Below are 26,292 nucleotides of genomic sequence, written 5' to 3'. Positions count from 1 at the left end.
ATGGGTTAATGCCCATATATGCACAATTGGTCATTTTATACTTTATATTCACGGATCCCTGGGAGTCTTCATACCACCCCTGGCGCTTTGGTGCAGTGGTTAAGCCATGCGCCATTGGCGTGCTATGATAGGTGCTGCCACCGGTGGGGTTTGCGCGGCGACCCAGGTCGCTATTCCCGAGCAACGTCTCGCGACCAATCATTAACTGAACTGCCACCTGCTGACACGGTTGGCAGTTTGCTCACAATCCGGTGGGCAGGTTGTGATGACGCCACAAGGTTACGTGGCCTAGGTGGTCCACCTGCCTCCTAGGTTGCTTCTCTGGGGATTTTTTTGCGGATTTTTCGCTCACATTCAACGACGCCGACGACGCCGGCTTTTTTGCGATGGAGGCTGCTTAACGCTGTCGCGTCAGCGCATTCACGCTACCCTTCAGCATAGACAAGTGGAGCATGGCTTTTACGCCGCGTTACCTTCATCTAATTGGTGGTCCAGACTCAAGAAGCTGTGCTTTGAGTCCCAACCCTGATGCCGTCGAACAGATTATCGCGGTTTGCCCCTTGCACATACGCTTGCGAAAGTGGGGTTTTGGCTGCTTCAGTGGCGGATTTTTACACCACATCTTTATCAGCCGCCGCGGTGGCTGAGTGGTTACGGCGCTCGGCTGTCGGCCCGAAAGACGCGGGTTCGATCCCGGCCGCGGCGGTCGAATTTCGATGGAGGCGAAATTCTAGAGGCCCGTGTACTGTGCGATGTCAGTGCACGTTAAAGAACCCCAGGTGGTCGAAATTTCCGGAGCCCTTTACTACGGCGTCTCTCATAGCCTGAGTCGCTTTGGGACGTTAAACCCCCATAAACCAAACCAAACATCTTTATCAGAGGATTTACCTCTGGGACCTTGACCTGAGGCTTAGAAATCTCTACAGGCAGTTCAGGAGTTACTTGCCGTTTACAGCGAGAGCTGTTAACGCGCAAGTCGGTTCATAGTTTTCGCGCCGTGCCAATGGATGGCGCTGCGTCGCTTGCGGCAGAGTCGGTTGCCGCCGACGCGCGTATCACGTATGGCAACTCCTCCACGTGACCACGACGGCGCGTAGCTGCAGGTGGGTGTATAGTCAACTAGAATTATTCGAGTTCACTATACACCCACATTACTCCCACAGAATTATGCTAGCCAGCGCTAAGAGGGAGTAGGCGGAGAGTACCACGGCGTAGGCGAACCGCAGTCAAAGCTACGCTGCTAGTGAAGTCGGACTTCCAGCGAGCATGTGCTGGCGTGAGCCTCCATGTGGTTTTTGTGCGTTTTGTCCTTTTTTCGATGACACACATGCCACTCCAGAAAAGGACGGACGCAAGACGACCACAAGAAGACGCAAGAACACGAGCTGGCGACGGCGAGGGCACGTTCAGCAGCCAAAGGCCGTGGCCAGTATCTGTGTTTGGCTACCGCCATCTATGAGCCGTCCTAGAATGTGCAACGTATTCCCAGCAATGCATTTCATTCTTACGCCTATATATACGCTGTGTATACTCTATATAGGTGGGCGGAAGAGATTAGGTGGCCGCTGCTGGCCAAGGACAGGGTTAATTGGAGAGGCATGAGAGAGGCCTCCGCCCTGCAGTGGGCGTAGTCAGGCTGATGATGATGATGATGATGATGATGATGATGATGATGAAACTATCGACGAAATCGACGACGATTTTACAGCGTTTGCTGTTGGTTATTTGCTCAATTTTGTGCCTTTGGCTTCAGCATCCGCAAGCTCAACACCGGTAAAAATTCCTCTCCCACCTAAGGGCCGAGCGCCTTGCACAAACGACGCGGATGCGCAAGCCACAATGTAAACGCGTCGGTAGCCAGTTGTGCGATACCTCCGCATTCCAAACCCTATGCCGCCGTTTCGCAGGTTGTGTCTTACCTTGTCAAGATCTTGCTGTATTACAGGTCCTGTCACTTATGTTTCTGATGGGGAACTAATGACGAATTCTAATAGCAGATTCGGAACACTTCCGGTTCAACCTTTTCTGCTTTGGAGCAAGGCTACTCGAATTGCAGATCGGGAGCAGTCGCCGTGCCAAGGTGGCTCAGTGGAGAACCCGAACTGCTTCGCCGAAATCTGAGGATTCTATCGGAAGTCTGCCGTCGTGAAGACGCGCGCGGGAGAGTGCAACGAACGCGGGGTACTTTTTTCCGTCAGCGACGTGAGAAGAGTGTTCCAAACGTAGATCTGCGGCGGGAGCTCTCTGCCGGATTCAGGCACTCTGTCGCGAAGCGGGCGGACCGCTCCCGATTTACGGTTGGAATTCACCATAACATTCAGCCAAGCAACGCATATTTCATCATTTACATTCAACGCCTACTAATGTGACAACTCGTAATCTACCCTAAAACCACTTGCTCTTCGCGCGCCTTCCCTCCTCTCTCCCCCTTTCCACTTTTCCCCTCCACACTGCGAACAACGCCCCACGCCACCATCCCAAGAACTGTGGCCCTAACAGCAGCGGCTATAAAACGCACCTGTGCTGTGCGATGGTGCTGTACGGATATGAATCTAAACCCCAAATCCAATCCCAAGCCCTCAACTACGATATCCCCCATAGCTCACGTGCAGTTTAGGATCGTTAATCCCCACGTACCACATACATTATATACCCAAGCAAGTCACTCACGTAAGGCCGGATGTCGCTCCGCGTAGCCATGGTGGAGTCGCTGGACCGAGCCGTGGGGAGCGTGGTGCGGGCGCTGGGCGAGGCCGGCATGCTGGAGGACAGCGTGGTGGTGTTCAGCGCAGACAACGGCGGCGCCCCCTGGGGCTACCTGGCTTCGGGCGGCATCAACTGGCCGCTGCGTGGAACCAAGTCCTCCCCGTGGGAGGGCGGATCTAGGGCGGCCGCCTTCGTCTGGTCGCCGCTGATCGCCCAGGGGCGCCGTGTCTCTCAACGACTCCTGCACATCACCGACTGGCTGCCCACGTTCTACGCACTCGCCGGTAAGACGTCGGCCTCGGTAATTTTTATGGTAATTTGTCAATGCCGCTTATAGATCTCGCATCGCGCAGGCGCTTCGACAGCGCAAGACGCCACCGAAGTGCCGTTCCGGTATTAAGAGCCATAGGTTTGAGTGCCTCTCTATGGGCACATTGCGGATGTTCTTTGTTTTAATTGGCCACAAAAGACCCGTGACAACGGGCACATTCAATTTCAACAGCGAATTCATATTTTCGTTTCTCTTTTTCCCCATCGCCGCGTGTTAGGCTCATTGCCTTTCCTTCTCTTGACAAGATCAGTGGGGCTTTGAAATACGCTCACTTGGCACTATTACGCTTCCTTTCAGAAAATGACCGATACTCATGTGAAATTTTGTTCAAAGAATCGAGTGACAACAAAGGAGCAGGAGAGGTGTGTAATGTGGTAATGCACAACGTAGTCACTGCGTCGCATTTACCAGCCGTCAACGTCGTTCGTGGTTTCTGTTGCGTTAGTATCGATTTTGTTGCGCCTGCAGCACACACACACACACACACACACACACACACACACACACACACACACACACACACACACACACACACACACACACACACACACACACACACACACACACACACACACACACACACACACACACACACACACACACACACACACACACACACACACACACACACACACACACACACACACACACACACACACACACACACACACACACACACACACACACACACACACACACACACACACACACACACACACACACACACACACACACACACACACACACACACACACACACACACACACACACACACACACACACACACACACACACACACACACACACACACACACACACACACACACACACACACACACACACACACACACACACACACACACACACACACACACACACACACACACACACACACACACACACACACACACACACACACACACACACACACACACACACACACACACACACACACACACACACACACACACACACACACACACACACACACACACACACACACACACACACACACACACACACACACACACACACACACACACACACACACACACACACACACACACACACACACACACACACACACACACACACAGAGAGAGAGAGAGAGAGAGAGAGAGACAGACAGACAGACAGACAGACAGACAGACAGACAGACAGACAGACAGACAGACAGACAGAGAGAGAGAGACAGACAGACAGACAGAGACATACACACACACATACATACATATACACACACATACATACATACACACACATACATACACACACATACATGCATACATACATACATGCATACATACATACATACATGCATACATACATACATACATACATACATACGTACATACATACATACATACATACATACGTACATACATACATACATACATGCATACATACATACGTACATACATACATACATACATACATGCATACATACATACATACATGCATGCATACATACATACATGCATGCATACATACATAAATATACACAAAAGGAGCAGAGAACACATCTCTGAGTGCATTGTTGAAAGACAGAGCAGAGACTACCTGGAAGGTGTGCCCGTATAGCACCGGGCCTGCAGCCCTATATGTATACTCCTTATGGCAACGGCGCGAATACACACAGGAAGGCGGAGTATTCCAAAACAAGCCATTTACTGGGAGGAGTTGTGCATGTCCTGAAAGGCACCTTGGCGGCACCAACAGCGTCATGTACACTCGGCAGTCCTCGGCATACCGCATCTCCTTGCTACCACTGCACGCTGTCAGTGAAGGGGACCGCTGGGCAAGGTTTCAAATTTAAGATAAAACGAAAGCTCATGTGTTTTTACCATGTATTGGGTTTTGGTTCTGACCAGTGCTATAGCGAGGTCTGTGTTGACTGAAATCTCTGTGCATGCCCTTTAAATATCCACACAGGCTCATTTGGTTTGGTTTATGGGATTTAACGCCCCAAATCGACTCAGGCTATGAAGGACGTCGTTGTAGAGGGTTCCAGATAATTTCGGCCACCTGGGGTTCTTCAACGTGCTCTAAAATCGCAAAGTACACGGGCCTCTAGCATTTCGCCCCCATCGAAACGCGACCGCCGCGGCCGGGATCGAACCCGCGTCTTTCGGGTCAGCAGCCGAGCACCATTACCACTGAGCCACCGCTAATAAAGGATGATAGACGCGTTGGCCTCTTGGGGATCAACTGCGTTGACACAGCCATTAGCCCTAAGAAATCAGTACTAACTTAAATCAGTACTTAAATTTAATCCGCTCCATCTCCCCGCTAAAGCGTTGTTTTGACACAGTGCCGTGCGTTCATGAGTACTGTTCAAATCGCCGCCGCGCTCTGCAGGAGGCTCGGTGAGCGAACTGGGTCCACTGGATGGCCGTGACATCTGGGCCACGCTGTCACAAGACGAGCCCTCGCAACGCTCCGAGGTTGTGTACAACATCGAACCCCTTTGGGGCTACGCAGCCGTCCGGAGGGACCGCTTCAAGATTGTCGTGGGCTCCTACTCCGACGGCGAGTTCGACCTGCAGTTCCCCCTCCCGGGAGGACAAGGACCACTACTCTGGCAGGACCTGGACGCGCTCATGGAACAAAGCACCGCTGCAGAAGTGCGCCCTCATTATTACACGGCCGCTCGAACCGATGGCCCCTTGTCCAAATCATTGTTGCACGAACTGTGTACGACAGACAGCATATATGACACCCACCGACGTTCGGCCCCATCGCTTGCAATGGCATTTTCGTGTCGACGACCAATGGCTCCCACTCTCTATAGCAAAAGATTGCAGGAAACACGCGGGAATTTGGAGTACCTCCTTTTAGTGTCGTTACTCTGCGTTGTAGACGTGAGGGAGAAATTCTCCCGCGCTTCGGTGTAAAAGGGCCCGGGTTGCTAACCAGCTGCATATGAAGGATCACGCCAATGAGGTCATTGGCGTGACCTAAAAAAAACCGACCTGCCCTCTCGTATTTTCCTGCCGCTTGACGGTGCATGTTCCTGCACCCTACCTTTCACACACCTGTCGCTCTACTTGGTGCGTTTCAACTTACTGCATGTGTACGACACAGCGCTAGTTTACTTCGCAAATGGCGCTCCTGCAACGCGGCATCGGCCGGGGAGGCGAAAAGCAGCTGCATACGCAACGCACAGCTGCAGGTGGCCGTACAGGCATGGGCACGCGCTCGCCTGCCACCGCGGATGACGAGTCATATCTGCGGTTCTTTTCCAATTCCTACTATACTACTCCATATCTTGTCGCATCGATGCACCACCCATGTCAAACTATTACTATCAGCGTGCACTTTCAGTACATACCACACATGTCGACAGTCCGATGCCTCGCGTGGTGCATAAAACTGTAGACAGGTTTAGTAGGCATGTGCGGTATCTGCTGAAAGTGCGCATTGAGAGTAATAGAACAGCCCTTGGTAATAGCCTGGCATTGGTGGTGTGTCGACGCGATAAGATATAGATATAGTATAGCAGGGATTACAAAAAAAAATAAAAACATCACATATGATCGCCTCATCATCCGCGGTGACAGGTGAGCCCGTGCCTATGCCTATACGGCCTCCTACAGCTGTGTGTTCCGTCGTCAGCTGCTTTTGGCTTCATCTCACCACTCGGGCCGCGCTGACAACCTTTTGTCTACCATAGGCCAGTATTCAGAAAGGCGAGAGGTGAAAGAAGGGGTCTAAGGAAAAGGAAAATAAAAGTAAGCAAATGTTGACAGAAAAACATCCAAATAAAAAAAATCTAACGAGTCAACCTATACCTTTTGTTTCTTCACATACATGCTTTATCTTCCGGTCGTATTCAAATAAAACCAGGCTACTACCGCTTATTTATTTACCACTAAAGGTTATCACGAGGCAAAAGGGGGAAACAATCCAGTGAGGTTAGGCAGGAACACTGTTGAACTTCTTAAGCCCCGCTTGCAGTGCGCGGACGGTTGTTTGAGACCCGCGGTGGACACCTTTTCCGATTTGCCCTTCTGGCCACAGGCAATAGCGTTCCGATAGGCAGATTTCACAGTGGCAGATTGCGGTGCGCGTCCCGTGAACTCCAGAATGTAGGTGCGCCCACCCTGGCTTTCAAGTGTGGAAATGTACTCTATGGTAGTGAGCCCGCAGCGCAAAATACGTTTAAACATTTAACAGGAGTAAGGGGAAAACACACGACAGTACTTTGTCTTATTGTGTTTTCTTCTTTATTGTCCAATGTATTTCGCGCGTGTGCTCACAGTGGTACAGGATCTCGACCAAAGTGTACGTTTCTTTTTCATCAGTCCCAGGCTGTATGTGCAGTACATGATGATGGTGGTGATTCCAGTTTAATGGCGCAGCGGCAGCTCAGCCAGAAAGCGTCATGGCTTATATGGTGTTATCGGGGTTTAACGTCCCAAAGCGACTCAGGCTATGAGGGACGTCGTAGTGGGGAGCTCCGGTTAGTTTCGACTACCTGGGGTTCTTTAACGTGCGCTGACATCGCACAGTACACGGGCCTCTAGAATTTTGCCTCCATCGAAATTCGACCTCCGCGGCCGGGATCGAACCCGCGTCTTTCGGGCGAGCAGCCGAACGCCATATATGTTATCCACGCCACCGCGGCAGCTCGTGGATTATATGTTTTTGGTCTGCACAAGGCGGAGTCAAAGTCCCATTTTCCAATCATTTCACCCCGTAGAAGACGAACACAAGGCCAGGTGTATAGCTTGCACCCACTGAAAAACAGATGGATTCGACCCTCGGTGGCACAGGGAGTCGTACCTCGCACCTCCCGCATGCAAGGCGGCCTTTGCAGTTTGAAACAAGTAAAACAGAAAGACGCAGGCACAGAGAAGCACACAGGTCCTACGTGTTTCTCTGTGTCTGCGTCTTTCAGCTGGTTTTACTTGTTTCAAAATGTACCCACTCGCCCAGCTCTCCAGTCTGGTACGTCTCTGCAGTGTAACTTCCCTGAGATGAAATAACAGCAGCTCTTTAAATACATGCTTTCTAAATGAGTCCTGAAAAATTTTAATACCACTGAAAAAACAAAGGTGCGCTTGCTCACTACTGACCCAAATCATCCTGCAGGCGCTGCGAGCCCTGTACGGCAAACAGGAATTGGGTTTCCCATCAGACTGGAGGACCAACGCCAGCCTAAGGTGCCCGGAAGGAACATGCAGCGACGAATCGCGCTTCCGGTCACTGGACAACGTGCATCTGTTCGACCTGGACGAGGATCCCTGCGAGTGCATAAACCTTGCCTCCACGCATAAACAGGTGCGGTGTCCAACTTTCTGCTTCGCCACGCGTGACGCGTCGTGCGGCCCGTCACCGCAGGCACACGCACAGCGGAAGCCGTTCGTTCGAGTAATGAAATTGGCCATAGAAAGAAGAATATGCTGGAGTGTAAAGTGCCCAGCGGCGAGAGAGTGTGGCCAGATAACGTCACACAAGAGATGACGTCACACAACAGAAGGAAGCTAGGAAGAGTCATTGGAAAATATTTCCAAGTAACTTTAAGGAAGCTGACGCAGGGACGGCATCTATACGTGGCACGGAATTCAAACCGTCTCCGCTTTGCTTTGCCCTTGTAGCTTTTCTGCAGGAGCGGTTAGGTAAGGGCCAATCTCCAGCAGCGTATCAAGGTACATCTCCGAATGATTACACAAAGGTAAAAATTAGCGCCGCAAGAATTCCCTGGCTGCTCCCGGCCCCAGGTGAAGAAATGACAGGGATAACTATGTCATCCCCTTCCCCTAATATACTATATTGCAGGGTCATGCGCCAAACACACGCGAGTCACATGACCATGCAGAGCTCGCTCTTGAAAGCGCCCACTCCCCAGCTCACCCAGAAGGTTATAGGCGATATACGGGTATGGGACATAATGCAGTCGGCGTCGTTTACCCCAAAAACAGCCCCACATACCACTATCTCCGTATGGTTACCGACTGTCTTTGATACCAAAGCACCACGCCAAGGCTCGAAGTTAACACTTCCGATTATCATTTCTTCAGTGCAATGACACAAAGTGCATCCACGTTTATGTGCCATTAGACAGGTGAATCTCTTATAAATCCCGCTTTACCTTTCAGATACTCGAATCGCTGAACAAGACTTTACAAGAGTTCAGGGAACAAACCGTCCCTCCCATCAAGCCACCGGTAGACCCTGCCTCGTTTCCCGACAACCACGACGGGACGTGGGCACCCTGGCTCGATTGAGAGAGACGCGCGTCGCCTCGACGAACGCGCTACGAGGCTCTAATGGGCGCGTCTCTTCTCTTTCACTGCCCTCCATGGCTTCCACAAGTGCTCCGAAAAAGGCGGCTCCCTGTGCGGCAATAGTCGTCGCGATATGTCACCATAGCCGATGTCTAACCACAGGGAGCGCCAGTTTCAAGAAGTCACGGAGGGTCGGAACCATAGCATCAAATTCCACGCTGGTTGAGAACCCTATAGGGTCGGCACGTGCTCCGAGTTTCAAGCGCTTTTATTATTATTTTATTATGGAATCCCACAAGGGATTTTAGCAAGGTGGGTACATGGATACAAAAAAAATAAAAGAAAAATTACAAGTACAAGTGTCAAAAGCTCCGGCAAAAAGCTCAGATATGAAAGTCACAATAATGAAGAACCACTCGACGGCAATAAACAGAGAAAATAATACGTAGCACAGGTGTCAAGGCCCATAGGGTTCGCAGGAAGGGGTTGTCAAAGGAATCTTGGCATGCGCTTGCCGCATCTGGTGTCGGCCTTTTAGGTGAGTACTCTGTGTCAGCGTGCCATACAGCCGGTAGCTTAATTTAACATAATATGTGTGCACGACTATAACTGCAAGCAACTAGGGATATCAGTAACTATGTTTACTTTAATTATATTGTTTCCCCGAACAGATTTCTGGGGCAAAAAAAAAAGGCACACGGAATCAGCTTCAGCAAGCTTTTCGTATGCATCCCAGGATCGTGATTGGACGGCGGCTTGGGTGTGGTTTCAGTACTGGCATAGCGCCTAGAATATACTGCCAGTATATTCTAGGCACTATAGTACTGGCTAGTCACGATTTCAAGGATCGAGGATAATGGGCCGTCATTAATTTCGCACGGCTACAGAACCGCTTCGGGAATGCGTTTCAACAAAATAAAAAGATCTGAAAAAAATTACATAAAGAAACGCTGCCACTGTCTAAAACCACCCTCCCAGTCAGTGCTGTGATTAAAAGTTACTCAGAAAGCAAAGAATAAAAGACTATGAACATCACCTTTACCTATGGTGACAAACTGGTGACACATATACACGAGAAAATATCGCACATGAAGTATAACAGACCACAACACTTTAGGCCGAGTAAGGCCAGGGGAAGGAGTGAACTAGTTGTTTTGTGCCACCGGTGGGCACCCGGCGGCACTGGGGATCGAACCCCGTAGCTTCCGCATGCGAGGTGGATGCTCAAACCGCTCTTCCACCGCTGCGGTGTTAGCTCGCCCGCCGCCCGGCGCCATTATGAAGCCAGGAAGCACGTGTTAACGTTGTGCTCTAAAAAAAAGACAAACCCGTGTGCAACTGAAGATAAAAGAATATGCAAAGTTGGTCACAGGAGAGTTCATTCCTTGTGATGAGGCTTTCGATTATCGGCGCGGAGCATATCGTCCGTGTTAACGCGCGGCGCGCAACTGCGACCACAGTCCGCACGAATGTTTCCCACGGTTTCCGCCAGTGCCTGTACTCGTGGGGAGGGGGTGGCGTTATCGTACGCAGAAAATAAAAGTCAAAACGTTAAAAAAGATGCCTAGGGGTTCTACGTGGCTTGAACCTAGTTCTCAAGTCAAAGGTCAGGTACCCATTGGTCATAGTCATATGATCGCATGGTCATACTACCATAGCTGGGGCCATATTACCCCGCAGTTAACTTCTTTTCGGCCTTGTGAGGCACTGGGACCGCGCGATCGCATCTGTTCGGGATGAGGTTACATGGTTCGGCCGGTGCTGGTCTCGCAACTGCACGACTCAAGGCTTCGTTGAATGGGTATACAAGGTATTCCCAGGCCTCGTGCTCTGCAGCTTTCTTAGGTTGATCGCTTGGGAAAGGATGCTGTGCCTTAACCGCGCATGACGGACAGAGCTTCGACGCATCAACGATCCATCGAAGTGGGTATGGTCAAAGACCCTTTCCCCAAGCATGTCGCCGCTGAAAAGCCGAGCATCACTGCAATAGCACTGCACATCTAGTCCACATGGTCTGGACCCGCCCTTCATATAACGGCACGAACATAAATGCAGAAGTACTGGGAGACCTTATTACTCAACCACTAAGCAGAAGAGCAATGCGAAGTCATCGGTCTCGCCCTGACCGCCGCCTAGTCCCAAGGGACTTCGACCGACGGTTAGGGGAATGAACGGAGATTTAGGCAATAGCGCTCCCCCATCCTTTTTGATGGGTGCAAATAAGGGTTATTTCTCTCTCTCTCCGCGGTGAAGCTCGTGCCCATTAGGAAACCGCTGGGTACCCGGCAGCACTGTGGTTGAACACAACAGAGCACCGCCTTCTTGACTGCATGCAATTATTTTTCATCATATTGTTTGAGATCTGCATGCTGTTCTCCCTCTCTTCCCTTCATCTGTTATTCCCGGAGTGCAGGAGTGAAAACGGCACTGACCCTTTCCAATCTTTTGCAGACAATTTTAAGCGCTGCCCTCCATTGTGGAGCTTAGTCACGTGGCCTAAGCCTCGTGTGGGTGAACGCAGTTGGTAGGGCTGTTAATGGGCATGTAACACAATTAGAAAAAAAAAACCTTTTTAGCAGGTTGATTACAGCGTCACAGAAGAGGGAAAATACGGGCTGGTTGGTACATGTTTAACGAATTGGAAAAAACAGCGCAATCAAAGACGAGACACAAGAGAAGCACAAAACACCGGCGCTGTCTAACAACCAAATGGTTTATTGCTACAGGTGAGGCAGCATATAAATGAAATGGCACGAGTAACAACACAAAGTAAGCATGACAGAAAGATACCGCACAACCACACAACTTGACTAAAAAAAGGGGCACGTCACTGATTAAGATACGCAAGTTCCTTTGATAGTAGATTTATCGATGGGCTGCTGATACAGGTGTTACCGAGCTTTCTGATATGGCAAGCCTCCGAAATGAGCCTTGTGGTCTCATCTTTATAACGGGCGATGATAGCGCCGGTGTTTTGTGCTTCTCTTGTGTCTCGTCTTTGATTGCGCTGTTTTTTCCAATTCGTTATACAGCGTCACCTATCCTGGCATTGTCGAAAACTATCCAATGGTCATACTTCGTAGTCAGTGCTGGGAGTGATAATAATAATTGGAGCTGAGTTCCTTTTACCCCTTTCTCTTCTTTGATGTCAGCCCGAAGGGGAAAGGTAGACGTTGTTGGATGCCGACGTCTTGAGGTTCTAAACTTTCTCAGTCACATTACTCGTGGAACTTCAGGAAGTAAAGTGTTTAATCACAAATAAAATAGTTAAGACAGAACGGAAGGTACAACAAGGAGAACAACTATGTACATAGTGATTGATCCGCAGAGTGTCCAGACGAAATCAACCCCCGGTCCCACCAAAACGTCTTCTTTTAATCCCTAAGTCCCCGCCCTCAGTGGGGACACCAACCAATTAGGTCAAAACACAAGCACGCATCCAATCAAGGACCGGGGAAAGGAAAACACATCCAATAAAACACATGGGAAAGGAAAACGCAGTGAAAAAGAGACAGAGGAGAGTAAAGCACGCCCAATCAAAGATTGGGGAGAGGGGACCGGTCATTGTCACGAATACTAACAATTCCCCTCTCGGATCACTCCATCCTCCCCCGCGGGGCGGTATGTTTATTCGCTTAAAGAGCATGCGAGGACCGCACAGATTGTCGAAAGCCGTCCCCGAGGGGCCACTTAAGGCGCCACCGCTCCCCAATTCTTCATGATGCCCCCACGTGCACAGGAAGTGTCTGGCAGTCATACGGAGCTGATAAGCGCTCACAGTGAACATGAGGAACGCGTCTCCAAAATTGCCTCCTAGCCACACACTGAACGACCGCCGCCCGGGTCATGGCCATGGGCAGCGTCGCCGCGGTAGGGATGAAAGGCGTCGCGCGTCTTCGTTGCTGCTTCTCGGAGCGGGGCTGCGAACAATGGTGCCCGGCCAAGCTGGGTCGCCTGCGCACCCCGAACTCCCCTCCGTCGCCGTCCGCTTGACTCATTAGTGCCATGTGAAGTCAAAAGGAAATGGATCACAGCGTACACACTCTTGTACACACACAGGCGGCGTTCCGTACGTGATTACTTGGGGCTCGGGATGTGTCCAAGCCAGCCGCGCACGACACCTCCCTACCAAGTGTGCTGCATAACATCTTGGAATGAAGCACACACAGCTCGGCGCTGTGAGAACTACTCAGAGTCAAATATTTGAGCGGGTTATGGTCCGTTATGACCCGAATTTGTGCGCCACACAACCAGACTTCAAGTCGCCCTAATGTCCAAATGATGGCATAAGCCTCCTTCTCGATAGTCGCCCAGCGGGTCTGAGCCGGGCTTAACTTTTTGCTCAGAAAAGCGATAGGCTGCTCGCGGCCCTCGTCATCGCACTGGGCAAGGCAGGCACCCACCGCCTAGTCCGAAGCATCGGTTGCGAGCACGAACTCCCGACTTGGGTCAGGCGCATGAAGTGAGCATGCGCTCTTCAAGCAAGCTTTCACCTCATCAAAAGCTTTCTGCGCCTCGTCATCCCATGGGAGCCGCTGCGGTGTCCAACTGTTAGTTAAGCTCGTCAGTGCAGCACGACGCGGGAATAGTCGGGGACATATTGTCGGTAATAGTTAGCTAAGCCTAGAAAGAAAGCTTCTGAGCTTCTTCTTTGTTTGGGGCCTCGGCATCTCGTCTATTGCCTTGACCTTTCCAGGATTAGCGCTGTGCTTCCCCGACCCAACCACATGGCCCAAAAATTCGACTTCTCGTCTCGCGAAACGACATTTGCCTACGTTCACGGTGAACCCGGCGGCTGAGATCGAAGCGAGCACCGCCCGAACGTGCCTCAAATGCTCCTCCCAGGTGTCTGAATAAATAGCGAGGTCATCTATGTAGGCGCATGCGTACTCGAGGTGCGGTGCTAGTACCTGGTTTATGACCGTCTGAAATGTCGAACTCGCATTTCGAAGGCCGAAGGGCATGACCTTCCATGCGTACTGCCCCACCGGAGTGACAAATGCCGTGAGGTCCTGTGCCTGCTCGTCAAGGGATATTTGCCAATAGCCTCTCAGCATGTCTATTGGCTGATGAAGTTGGCCTTCGCTACTCGGAACAGCAGCTCGGACGGTAGGCTCATCGGGAAGGCGTCCTGCTCGGTTATCGCATTCAACTTCCGATAATCGCAGCACAGGCGCAGCCCCCCATGCTTTTTAGCGACGCAAACCACTGGGTGAGCATGAGGACTCTCATCGGGATATATTAGTCCCCACTCCAGGAGCTCATCTACTTGCCTCTCCACTTCCTTCCGATACGCCATCGGGACCATGTACGCATGGCCAGCCCGTGGCTGAGCACCCTCCTTTAGCACGATTTTGTGCGCTCCTAGCGTGCATTTGCCGGGCCTACTGCTGAAAACCTGGCCATTCTCCTCGATCAGTGCCTCTAGTTCTCGGCGCTGCGCTTCGTTCAAATGTTCGAGAGCACCCGGCGGCAGCGCGTCGCCTGGCACTGAGCGCATGGGGAACGTGGGCCCGTCGCCGAACTCCGTGTCGCCCTCGAATATCACCCCTACTACATTCACCCGTGCGTGGTATGAGCGGCAGTACTGCTTCACGTCGCGTGTGACCCCGGGCCAGAAGAATGAAGCCTTTATCCGCTGAAGCGTTTTCCGCTCGCCGAGAAGACCTGCCCACACTTGAGTCGTGCGCCAATTTTAACACCTCTGCGCGTCGTTCGGTTGGGAGGACAAGCTGCGTACACGGATGCCCAGCAACAGGCTCCTGGTGAAACAAAAGCTCGTCCCGGACCGTCATGCCGTGTGTTCCCTCTCTAGCCTGAACCAACGCTTCCTGGAGTGATTCGTCTCCAATCTGCGCCTCGCGAAACCGTTGCCGCGTCGTCTGTGCCACCGCGGTTTCCCTTTCGCTGCAATCTCCTGCTACCGCGCCCGCTATAACCTCGTCAACTCGCTTCTCCCTCTCTTCGATTTCTTCGTCAGAAACCTCGGCTTCTCCCTGTTCTTGCGTATGGACACGATCGCAGTCTTCGGGAGTGATTAACGCGCTTATCCCAGTTATAAGCTCGTCTGTGACTGCACACAGTATGCCCCGCTCCGACGGGTCAAATGATACTCGCGGTGCTCCCTGAGTTGTTACTAGGGGAACGTACGCCAGCTCCGCGACAACCTGCTTCCTAAAGCCCCGATGAGTTTTATTGTTGCCCCCGCGCATTCATATCGCGGCACGAGCGACCTGCGGATGACCGTGATGTCGGCCCCTGAGTCAATGCGCGCACTTATAGCGTTCCCACTACTCAACAATGTCACCTCTCCGGCGCTGACCTTCTCCTCGGCGGGCTGCCTTTTTACTGAGCCGTGCACTTCCTCCCTGTCATGCAAGGGGACCGATATTCGGGCGATTACCGGTTTCTGGTTTGCGCGTCCGCCCCCCATGTCTGGTTTTCCCGCTGTTTGCCTTTTCGGGCAAAGTCTTGCGATGTGCTCATGCCCGTGGCAATGGAAACACTGTCCCCGTCCCCGGGATCGCGTGTTGTTTGGTCGGGACTGGGTTCCGTCGCGCTGTGTTACCTCGACTGCCTCGTTCGTCGCCATCGCCGCGCTCGCTGCTTTCCCGACCTTATACCTTCGGCTTTCTTCGTAGTTTTCTGCCAGCGTGACAATCTCGCTAGGTTTTAGGAAGCCTGGCTTATCATTTAGAGCAACGTGCGCTCTCGCCTCTGCACTGAGGGCTTCCCTTAGTCGGTCCGCGACAGCTAGCAGTTTGAACTCCTCTAGCGAACTTACCTGACAGCTGTTTAAATAGTATTCCAGGTAGTTCTGCAGGCGTACCGCAAACTGCTCCCACGTCTCATTTGGGTTTTTGCTCGCGGATGAGTAAAGACGCTTGTATTCGGCGGCAGTGAGCCTCAAGCCGTCTAACACTTTAGCTTGCAGCAGTGCGTACTCGCTCCTCTCCTCGACGGACAACCGCGTGAGTAGCGTGCGTGCCCTCTCGCTTATGTGTGGCAAAACTAGTCCAGCCCACCACTGGGTTGGAGCTTCGTGGGACCCCAACGTGGCCTCTACGTCCTCGAACCATCCCGGCACCAGGTCTTCTTAAAGCGGCATCGGCGTGAGGACACCTTTCGTAAGGTTAGGGAATTTCAACCTTCTGTCCTTGTCAACTCTCCCGCTCGCTCCTGCTCTCTCACCAAGCCCACTCGCTGTTGCGCTCTGCTTAAGATTCAGCCTTGTATTCTCCAAAGCCGACCGCTCCTTTTCCACCGCTAGTTCAGCAATTCGTAATTGCACTTGCAACTCGGTCATTTGTTGCACCGGCGCGCTAACTGTCGGAGGGTGCGTCGGACCCTCAGCTGCATGACTCGCGGCTACCAACTCTCCGTTTCCTGCCCCGTTCTCCATCTCTTCCTGTTTAACACTGTCGCTCCTCAAAACCCAAGGCTTTGGCATAAGCACAAGCCCGACAGAAACAGAAAGGTACTCGCCTGGCTACCGAAGTTCCGCTTTACGAGGCTGCCGGTGCCCCAGCATGGAAGACTGGCCCGGAAGTTGGTCGCTGCGCCGCACGGTCCCGGTTGGAACTCGTCTCCTTGATCCGCGTCGTCGTCGGCTCCTCCTGATCAGCAGCGCCCTCCTTGACTCTGGTCACCTGGTTCCTTCAGCTGCCCGCTGACTTGAACCTTCAGCGTCACGTCGGCGTTGACCAGCTGTCACTCTTGAAGTTTTCTCCTCTGGACGTGCCACGCTATAGCTCGTCCGCCGCCTTGTACTTCCGCCCTCCTTCAGTTGCCTCGAGTAGGAAGACGACGCAATCCTGTCGACTGCGCCAGTTGAGTTCCTTTTACCCCTTTCTCTTCTTTGATGTCAGCCCGAAGGGGAAAGGTCGACGTTGTTGGATGCCGACGTCTTGAGGTTCTAAACTTGCTCAGTCACATTACTCGTGGAACTTCAGGAAGTAAACTGTTTAATCACAAATAAAATAGTTAAGACAGAACGGAAGGTACCAGAAGGAGAACAACTATGTACATAGTGATTGATCCGCAGAGTGACCACACGAAATCAACCCCCGGTCCCACCAAAACGTCTTCTTTTAATCCCTAAGTCCCCGCCTTCAGTGGGGACACCAACCAATTAGGTCAAAACACAAGCACGCATCCAATCAAGGACCGGGGAAAGGAAAACACATCCAATAAACCACATGGGAAAGGAAAACACATTGAAAACGAGACAGAGGAGAGTAAAACACGCCCAATTAAAGATTGGGGAGAGGAGACAGGTCATTGTCACGAATACTAACAATTCCCCTCTCGGATCACTCCATCCTCCCCCGCGGGGCGGCATATTTATTCGCTTAAAGAGCATGCGAGGACCGCACAGATTGTCGAAAGCCGTCCCCGACGGGCCACTCACCGCTCCCCAATTCTTCTTGATGCCCCCACGTGCACAGGAAGTGCCTGGCAGTCATATGGAGCTGATAAGCGCTCACAGTGAACATGAGGAACGCGTCTCCAAAATTGCCTCCTAGCCACACACTGAACGACCGCCGCCTGGGTCATGGCCTTGGGCAGCGTCGCCGCGGTAGGGATGAAAGGCGTCGCGCGTCTTCGTTGCTGCTTCTCGGAGCGGGTCTGTGAACAATGGTGCCCGGCCAAGCTGGGTCGCCTGCGCACCCCGAACTCCCCTCCGTCGCCGTCCGCTTGACTAATTAGTTCCATGTGGAGTCAAAAGGAAATGGATCACAGGGTACGCACTCTTGTACACACACAGGCGGCGTTCCGTACGTGATTACTTGGGTCTCCTAATGTGTCCAAGCCAGCCGCGCACGACAGTTGGTTTTTGGGGAAAGGACACGGCGCAGTGTCTGTCTCGTATATCGTTGGACACCCGAACCGCGCCGTAAGGGAAGGGATAAAGGAGGGAGTGAAAGAACAAAGATAGGTGCCCGTAGTGGAGGGCTCCGGAATAATTTCGACCACCTGGGGATCTTTAACGTGCACTGACATCGCACAGTACACGGGCCCTAATGGGAATGGCCAACAGCATTTTGGAGTATTCTTTGTAGAAGGCGAAAATTCAGTTTGGAAATTATTCCCGAGCCCTCCACTACGGCACCTCTTCCTGTATTCTCTCAGTCTGTCCTATCCCTTCCCTTACGGCGCAGTTCAGGTGTCCGCCGAGGTGTGAGACAATTCAATTCCTTTACTCAAAAACCAATTTCTCCGCTGGCGGGCGAGCGCGCGCACTGCTCAGGAACTCGTCCTTTCCTTCCTCGGGGCGACCTCAGCAGCCCTTGCGACCTGCGTCCAGTATCCCCTCCCAAATATATATCCCAAAGGATCCACCACCACCGCCACATCAAGTCGTTTTTGGTCCGATGAGCCTTCGCAGAGTAAAGTCGGCAGTATGGCGCCCCATCATGGCTCTGCGGAGCAGCGCCCATTACGTTCGCCGGTAGGCTATAGCACAGCTGCTGGACCAAGGTAGAAACGAAGTTGGCAAGACGCACGTTGGATATGCCGCCTGATGCAGAAGCTACGCTTGCGGGAGAGAAGCGCAAGAGGGAGCGGAGTAGGGGAAGGAAGATGAAAAAAATTAAAAAAAATGTAAACTGGCTTTTGAGGAAAGGAAATGACGCAGTATGTCTCACATGTCGGCTGACACCTGAATCGCGCCTTAAGGGAAGGGATAAAGGAGGGAGTGAAAGAAGAGGTGCCGTAGTGGAGGGCTCCGGAATAATTTCGACCACCTGGGAATCTTTATCGTGCACTAACATCGCACAACACACTGGCGCCTTATAGTGTTTCGCCTCCATCGAAACGCGGCCGCCGCGGTCGGGTTTGAACCCGGGAACTCCGGATCAGTAGCCGAGAGCACATGAAAAATTTAAAATTGGTTTTTGAGGAAAGGTAATGGTGCAGTATCTGCCTCGCATCTCGGTGGACGCCTGCTGAACTGCGCCGTAAGAAAGGAATGTGGGAGCGAAAGACGCGAGAAAGAGGTTCCATACGTAGTGGAGGGCTCCGGAATAATTTCGACCACCCGGGGGTCCTTAGCATGCTGTGACATTGCAAAGCGCACGGGCACCTTTTGCGTTTTCGCTTCCATCGAAAAGTGGTCGCCGCGGGTTCGAATTCGCGAAGTCCGGCTCAACAGCCGAGTGCCCTCCACTGAGCCACCGCGCCGGCAAGTAATCTAGTTGGTTATAAGATCGGAAAATTCGCGTGGACAGGGCAAAGGTCGCTGGCACAGGAGAAGTATAGTTAGAAATCAGTTGGAGAAGTCTAGTTTCTTCCACGGCCACTTTTGAGCGATTCCAAAACCGCCATTCAAAATTTTGTCCGCGGGAAGATACATGCTGCCGCCTATAAAATTATCACCTCCAACTCCCAACCACCTCGCCCCATCCAAATAGTCTCGGTACCGGCCCATTCCGCTGCTCGAGCATACGTCAACCGAGCGGCGCCTACCGAAGACCCAGGCAGCGCGAGAGACCGGCTGATCACAGATCACGACATCTCGCTGCACTACCGCGGTCCGCGTAGAACGTTAACTTTACCCCCTGCCACACATATCCCTGACAAAACAACAGACGACCTGGCGACAACTCCAGGCTCGCACCTTTCCTTTCCCAGCGCTACTTGCGCTTTTCTTCCCTTCTACTCACATCCCCGAATGTTCCCTCTGTGGGGCCCCGAGAGCCATGTCATTAACGCGGGTTAATGACAGCCTAGTCGAAATCAAGAGGAAGAAATGGGCTTGGGTAGGGCATGTAATGCGAAGGCAAGATAACTGCTGGTTCTTAATGGTAATGGAGCGGATTCCAAGAGAAGGCAAGCGTAATAGGGGGCGGCACAAGGTTAGGTGGGCGGATGAGATGAAGATTGCAGGCAAATGGTGGGCGCAGCTGGCAAAAGACGGTTAATTGGAGAGACATGGGCGAGCTATATACAGGCCTTTGCCCCCTGCAGTGAGCGTAGTCAAGCTGATGATGATGTTCATCTGCCGCCAACTGCAACTACTGCGCCCCAAGGGCCACTCGCGGACCGGGGGGGGGGGGGGGGGGGGGGAGTCGGAGGCCGTAGTCGCTAGTTACATCACATCATCACTTTATTTTCCTTAAAGACCCCTTGCGGGGTGTTACATAAGGGGTGGGTTTTTATGAAGTACAGGTGTTCAATGCAGTCATGAATGTTCCAGGGCAGGTGATGGCAGCGATATCGTGGGGAAGGCCGTTCCAGTCAGCTGCTACTCGGCAAAAAAATGAATTAGAGAAAACAGTGGTACGGGCACGTGGGCGCAAAACTTGAAGAGGGTGACTGATGCGATGGGATCTGCGCGGCGGGGGTGCGCAGATGTAGGGTTCTTGTCTGAGTGGCGAATAAAAAAACTTGTGAAATAAGACGAGACTGGCAGTGCGACGGCGAGCAGAAAGATTAGATAGCCCTGATTGCAATTTTAGAGATGATATGCTAACGTCGTATGAATACGAGGAATGAATGAATCTGGTGGCCCTGTTCTGCACAGCTTCGAGGGCGTTTGTTAGATATGCTTGGTGAGGGTTCCAGATGGCCGATGCGAATTCCAGTTTAGTTCTGATGAGTGAAATGTATGCTTGTAGTCTTACATGTTGAGGGGCATCCCGCAGGTGACGTTTCAAGAAGCCAAGTGTTTTATTAGCTGATGATATCAGGTTAGTCACATGCAGACGCCAGGATAAATCATTAGAAATGGTGATACCTAAGTATTTGTACGACTGGACGAGGTCGACAGAGGAGTTAGAAATTGTGTACTGGAAAACAAAAGGATTTCGGCGGCGGTGAAAAGACATATACTTACATTTGTTAGGGTTGAGTGTCATCAGCCGCTGCAAACACCAGTTTTGCACATGGTTTAGGTCAGCCTGTAGGGATTCTTGGTCAGAAGGGTTAGTGACTGAACGATAAATAACACAGTCATCAGCAAACAGACGGATATGACAAGATACATGCTGGGGTAGGTCGTTAATGTAAATAAGGAATAACAAAGGACCGAGAACGGAACCCTGCGGGACGCCGGAGGTTACTGGAAGCGGGTGGGAGGGCTGATTATTAATGAAGACAGACTGAGAACGATGCGTGAGGAATTCTTTAATCCACGCGATGATGTTTGGATCTAGGTTCAGCTGAGAGAGTTTGAGAAGCAAGCGTTGATGAGGTACTTTGTCGAAAGCCTTAGCAAAGTCTAGGAATATGGCATCAGTTTGTAGGTTAGTGTCAAGGTTGGCGTGAATGTCATGAAGAAAAATGGCTAGCTGAGTTTCGCAGGAAAAACCTTTCCGAAATCCATGCTGGGACGGATGGAAGAAGTGATTGGAATCTAGGAATTGTATGATTTGGCTGTAAATGACATGTTCCATTAATTTGCAGGGTACACTTGTTAATGAAATAGGGCGATAATTAAGAGGTGAATCAGTAGTACCTGTTTTGTGGATGGGAACGACCTTCCCCACTTTCCAGTCGTCAGGTATGGTTCCTTCAGACAATGATTGCGTAAACAGTGCACAAAGGATACTGGAGCAAGCTAGTTTAGCGTTCTTTAAAATTTTTGAGTTTATATCATCTATGCCGGTAGCGGATGAGTTCTTTATTTTATCAATTATGCATGAAATTCCGCTACAGTTGAAAGTTATGGGTTCCATGGCTGTGGTGATAACAAGTGGTAGTGTAGAACAGGGCAATTCGGATTCGTCAATAAAAACGGACGAAAAAGCAGTTAAGGGAAGAAACAGCGCAATGAAACACGGACACACGAAGAACGGACACACACGAGCGCTGACTCACAATTGAAATTTATTTTGAAGAAAAGATGCTTAAATAGGAGACATGCGAGGGTGCTTAACAGGGCTGCTGCAGCGATAACCGCCAATCAGTGTGGTCGCGTCACAAAATTTCAAAAACAGCAACGAATGAAGTAAGTGATAAAAAACGGTGTAAAGGGCCGCAAAAAGGTGGTCAGGTGACAGTAACAATAACAAGACCAATGGGGGGGGGAGCATTAAAACCATGAGGGACACAGATGTGAAAATACAGGTGAAACATAAAAATGAAAGACGTACAAGCTTTAAAAGCGTGCCCAAAAAAGGGGGGGGGGGGAGATAAAAGCGTTAAAATCTTAAGGCGCAGCGAAGGATAAAACAAGACAAAGGCACTACCAACAAGAGATCACAGAATCATTAGGCTATAGGTTGCACAAGAAAACTTAAGTGTTCATCAGGCCACCCAGAAAATTTAGCTCTTTTTCCGACAAGGAGAGGGATGCGGTGCTCACGCATTGTTCACCAGCTTGATGAATTTGGAGGGCTTCTAGGATTTCCCTCGTCAACCTATCTCGTCCTCGGCCGATAGTGGTGCAGCGATTAAAGTCAGGGGACTTTAATCGCTCTCCTTGTCGGAAAAAGAGCTAAATTTTCTGGGTGGCCTGATGAACACTTAAGTTTTCTTGTGCAACCTATAGCCTAATGATTCTGTGATCTCTTGTTGGTAGTGCCTTTATCTTGTTTTATCCTTCGCTGCGTCTTAAGATTTTAACGCTTTTATCTCCGCCCCCCCCCCCCCCTTTTTGGGCACGCTTTTAAAGCTTGTACGTCTTTCATTTTTATGTTTCACCTGTATTTTCACATCTGTGTCCCTCGTGGTTTTAATGCCCCCCTCCAATTGGTCTTGTTATTGTTACTGTCACCTGACCACCTTTTTGCGGCCCTTTACACCGTTTTTTATCACTTACTTCATTCGTTGCTGTTTTTGAAATTTTGTGACGCGACCACACTGATTGGCGGTTATCGCTGCAGCAGCCCTGTTAAGCACCCTCGCATGTCTCCTATTTAAGCATCTTTTCTTCAAAATAAATTTCAGTTGTGAGTCAGCGCTCGTGTGTGTCCGTTCTTCGTGTGTCCGTGTTTCATTGCGCTGTTTCTTCCCTTAAATGCATTACCAACTAGCCCGGAACCTTGCTCTTCTGAAAAAGCAGTGTTAAATGTGTTTGCACATTCGGTATCAGTCATTGTAACACCGGCATTGTTAGTGAGGGTGATAGTGCGCGTTTCTTTTGGGTTTATCACTTTCCAGAATTTCTTGGGGTTATCGATTATCATTTTTGGTAGGTCGACTTCGTAGAAGGAGCGCTTAGCTTTAACAATCGCGGCCAAGTACAAGTGTTCCACTTCATGGTATTTTACCCACGCATTTGGGTTTCCTTGTCGCTTCGCTGTACGAAATGCGCGTTTTTTCTTATTTTCGAGTCTTTTTAGTGTTTTGGTGAACCACGGCTTCTGATTACGCTTCCTAAAACTGCACGTCGGGATATATTTATTGGTTACTTCAGCTATTTTATGTTTGAAGAGTGTCCAGTTTTCATTTACACTTCTGCTATTAAAGGATGTTCCAAACATTGACAAGAAGTTGTTTAATTCATTGCTGATTGCTTCGTAGTTTCCCTTGTCGTAGAGCATAATAGTTTTCCGGGAAGGTTCTTTTAACACAGGTGTAAAGCTGAAAGTGGCATGAATTACTTTATGGTCGCTGATTTCGCGGAGGTACGTAAGGGATTCTAAGCTATCTGGATGAGTGGTCAGAATGAGGTCTAGAGTGTTAGCTGCTTCTCCTGCGACACGTGTTGGTTCAGATACTAATTGGGTCAAATTAAAATTAAGACAGACATCAAGGAATTCTCTCGACTCTTCCTGACTGACCATGGGCTGAGGTTGACTATTCCAGTCGATATTGGGGTAGTTGAAATCCCCAAATAGGAGGATATGTGCCTTAGGGTGCTTTGAAACCAGTTGACTTAGGATATTGTGAAGCTTGCGAGGAAAGTCGGGGCTACTTCGAGGTGGTCTATAGCACACCCAATTAGAAGTGACAGGGGTGAAGCACGGCACATGAGCCATAGTATTTCCAAGTCCGAGCAGACATTGATGACGGAGCATGATAACTGTTCGTTGACGGCAATTAGAACTCCCCCTCCGCGGGCTTCTTTCCTATCGGCGCGAAAAAGACGAAAATTTGGCAAATCAAACAAGATCTCTGAGTCATTTATATCGCTGTTCAACCACGTTTCGGTTAATACAAGTAGATCGCTGCCTGATGATGAAATAAGGTTTGACACGATATCGCGTTTCGGCAAGAAGCTGCGGATGTTAGTAAAGATAACCGATAGGGAAAAGTTGGCACGAGGAGTAGGTGGGGAATAATGCGGTGGCCGGCAGGGGTGAGTTGATTGTTAAGATATTTCTTTAACAGTTTCAGAACTTTCATCAAAAATGTAACGCTTTGGGCCGATATGCAGCGTTTTAAACCGCAGGGAATAAGACACAGACTTTGCCTTAGCGAAAGCTATAAGCTGTTTTCGGCAATTCTGGACGCGGCGCGGAAAATCTTCACCTACGCTGTAGCCTGTATCTTTGAACTTTGGACCTTTGGAAAGAACTGATTCTTTTGTTTTGAAGGATGTAAATTTGACGATAATCGGGCGTTGCCGATCCTGAGAGTGTCTTCCGAGGCGGTGAGCACGTTCAATTTCGATTGGGCTTAACTGAATATCAAGGTATTGAGAGCAGTGGCGAGTGATTATTTCTTCGGATTGCGAATAGGTTTCAGAGGGGTTGGTATCAGGTAAACCATAGAAAATTAGGTTGTTTCGCCGGGAGCGGTTTTCAACGTCTTCCAGGCGAGCCTCTAGCACACTAACTAGGCGAGTCGTTTCGGCCGTAGTGGTTTGGATTGCTTCTAGGTCAGTGCGCACTGTAGACAGATTTCCGCAGTGAGTTTCTAAAGTGCTGAGACGGGTGGTGAAATCTGCCATTTTTTGGTCCATTGAGAGCAGTTGGCTCTTAAGCTCCTGCACTTCAGTTACTAATGTGGTCTGAGTAGAAGACATCTTTTTTAGTTCGTCAAGAATAATGTCTAGCTTGTCAGGACCGGGGTTGCTCTCAATATCAGCACACGACAGTAACAAAGAATAAAAACGTGAAGACACTCAACACTGATAACAAGGCAGCACTCAAGGCTCGGGAGCTGCACCAAAAAATAGTTACTCGTTTTCTTTGAAAAGAGACTGTAATGGCCACCAACCTACATGGCGAGGACGAGCGGATTAGATAACTGTGTTGTGGCACAGCCACCGAGCCCACAGAGTGCCGGTGACGGTCGCTGTTCATTTATAGTTGACACGTTGAATGTAGTCGCTGACGATGGGGCCTTCCAATCTGGTCTGAGGATCCAGTTGTTTTGAGCCGATATTGCAGGAAAAGGGGCGTTTTTGGTTGCCTTGTTGATGGGACCTCCGTAAGCTGCGTCGTGCAGGGGCGCATGCTCGATCGCGCTCGACCAGGGAGCGCAAAACATGCCAGGGAGCATGACGCAGACGATGAGTGGCGAGAGCACCTGCGTGGCGAAGACGAGAGGATTAGAGAACGGCCTCGCAATCCTTTTTTCACGACGCGACTATGGTTGGTAATGATCCATTCTTGTTGACAGCGCGTTAAAGCACAGGGACAGAAGAAGCATGACGTGACGTCATCCTCTGTGTTTCTTCTGTCCCTGTGCGACTATGGGGGCTAGAATAACGCGACTGCGCATGCGCTCATCCCCTGGCGGCGGTGTCGCGAAACATATTGGAAGGGTCGCTCGCTCCACTCGAGACCGGTCGTGGAAGTGTAAACAAACCGGCTTCCTATGCGGGGTGCGTTGCTGCAGCAGTCGGGCGTTCAGCGCGACGCATTTGGCGATACCTACGAAATGTGTTGCATACGGCAGCTATGCCCAATATGTAAAGGGAAGTAAACTCGGATTTTTTCGCTTTCTGAGCGCTTCCCGAGACAGCCTTCGACGCGAAGCGTGGATAAAAGCAGTTCGCCGGCTCGACGATCGTGCCGCCCTTGGGCACCGTCAAGCATGTCAAGACTGTGCGGGAATCACTTTGTGACAGGTGCGGACGAGGCACTGTGTTTAAATGCGTGTGCAGTCTATCACGAAGTGTTTTATTCATGT

At 50.7% G+C, this 26,292-nt stretch overlaps 1 protein-coding gene across 4 annotated transcripts in view; it reads left to right on the top strand.

Annotated features, from left to right (window-relative positions):
• The window catches only part of LOC144126081 (arylsulfatase B-like), a 65,038-nt gene extending 55,330 nt beyond the window's left edge, over positions 1 to 9,708 (top strand). For all 4 annotated transcript variants that reach the window (XM_077659998.1, XM_077659996.1, XM_077659999.1 and 1 more), the window contains exons 9-12: positions 2,697 to 2,990; positions 5,396 to 5,661; positions 8,132 to 8,320; positions 9,139 to 9,708. In XM_077659998.1, the coding sequence (XP_077516124.1) occupies positions 2,697 to 2,990; positions 5,396 to 5,661; positions 8,132 to 8,320; positions 9,139 to 9,267 (878 nt within the window). In that variant the 3' untranslated portion in view covers positions 9,268 to 9,708. The remainder of the gene's footprint in view (positions 1 to 2,696; positions 2,991 to 5,395; positions 5,662 to 8,131; positions 8,321 to 9,138) is intronic.
• Positions 9,709 to 26,292: the final 16,584 nt, after the last annotated feature.

Source organism: Amblyomma americanum, chromosome 3 (genome assembly GCF_052857255.1).
Source record: "Amblyomma americanum isolate KBUSLIRL-KWMA chromosome 3, ASM5285725v1, whole genome shotgun sequence".
In the NCBI taxonomy this organism is placed as follows: domain Eukaryota; kingdom Metazoa; phylum Arthropoda; class Arachnida; order Ixodida; family Ixodidae; genus Amblyomma; species Amblyomma americanum.
Note: the sequence above shows the minus strand (reverse complement) of the source record. Positions and strands in the feature narration are given on the sequence as shown.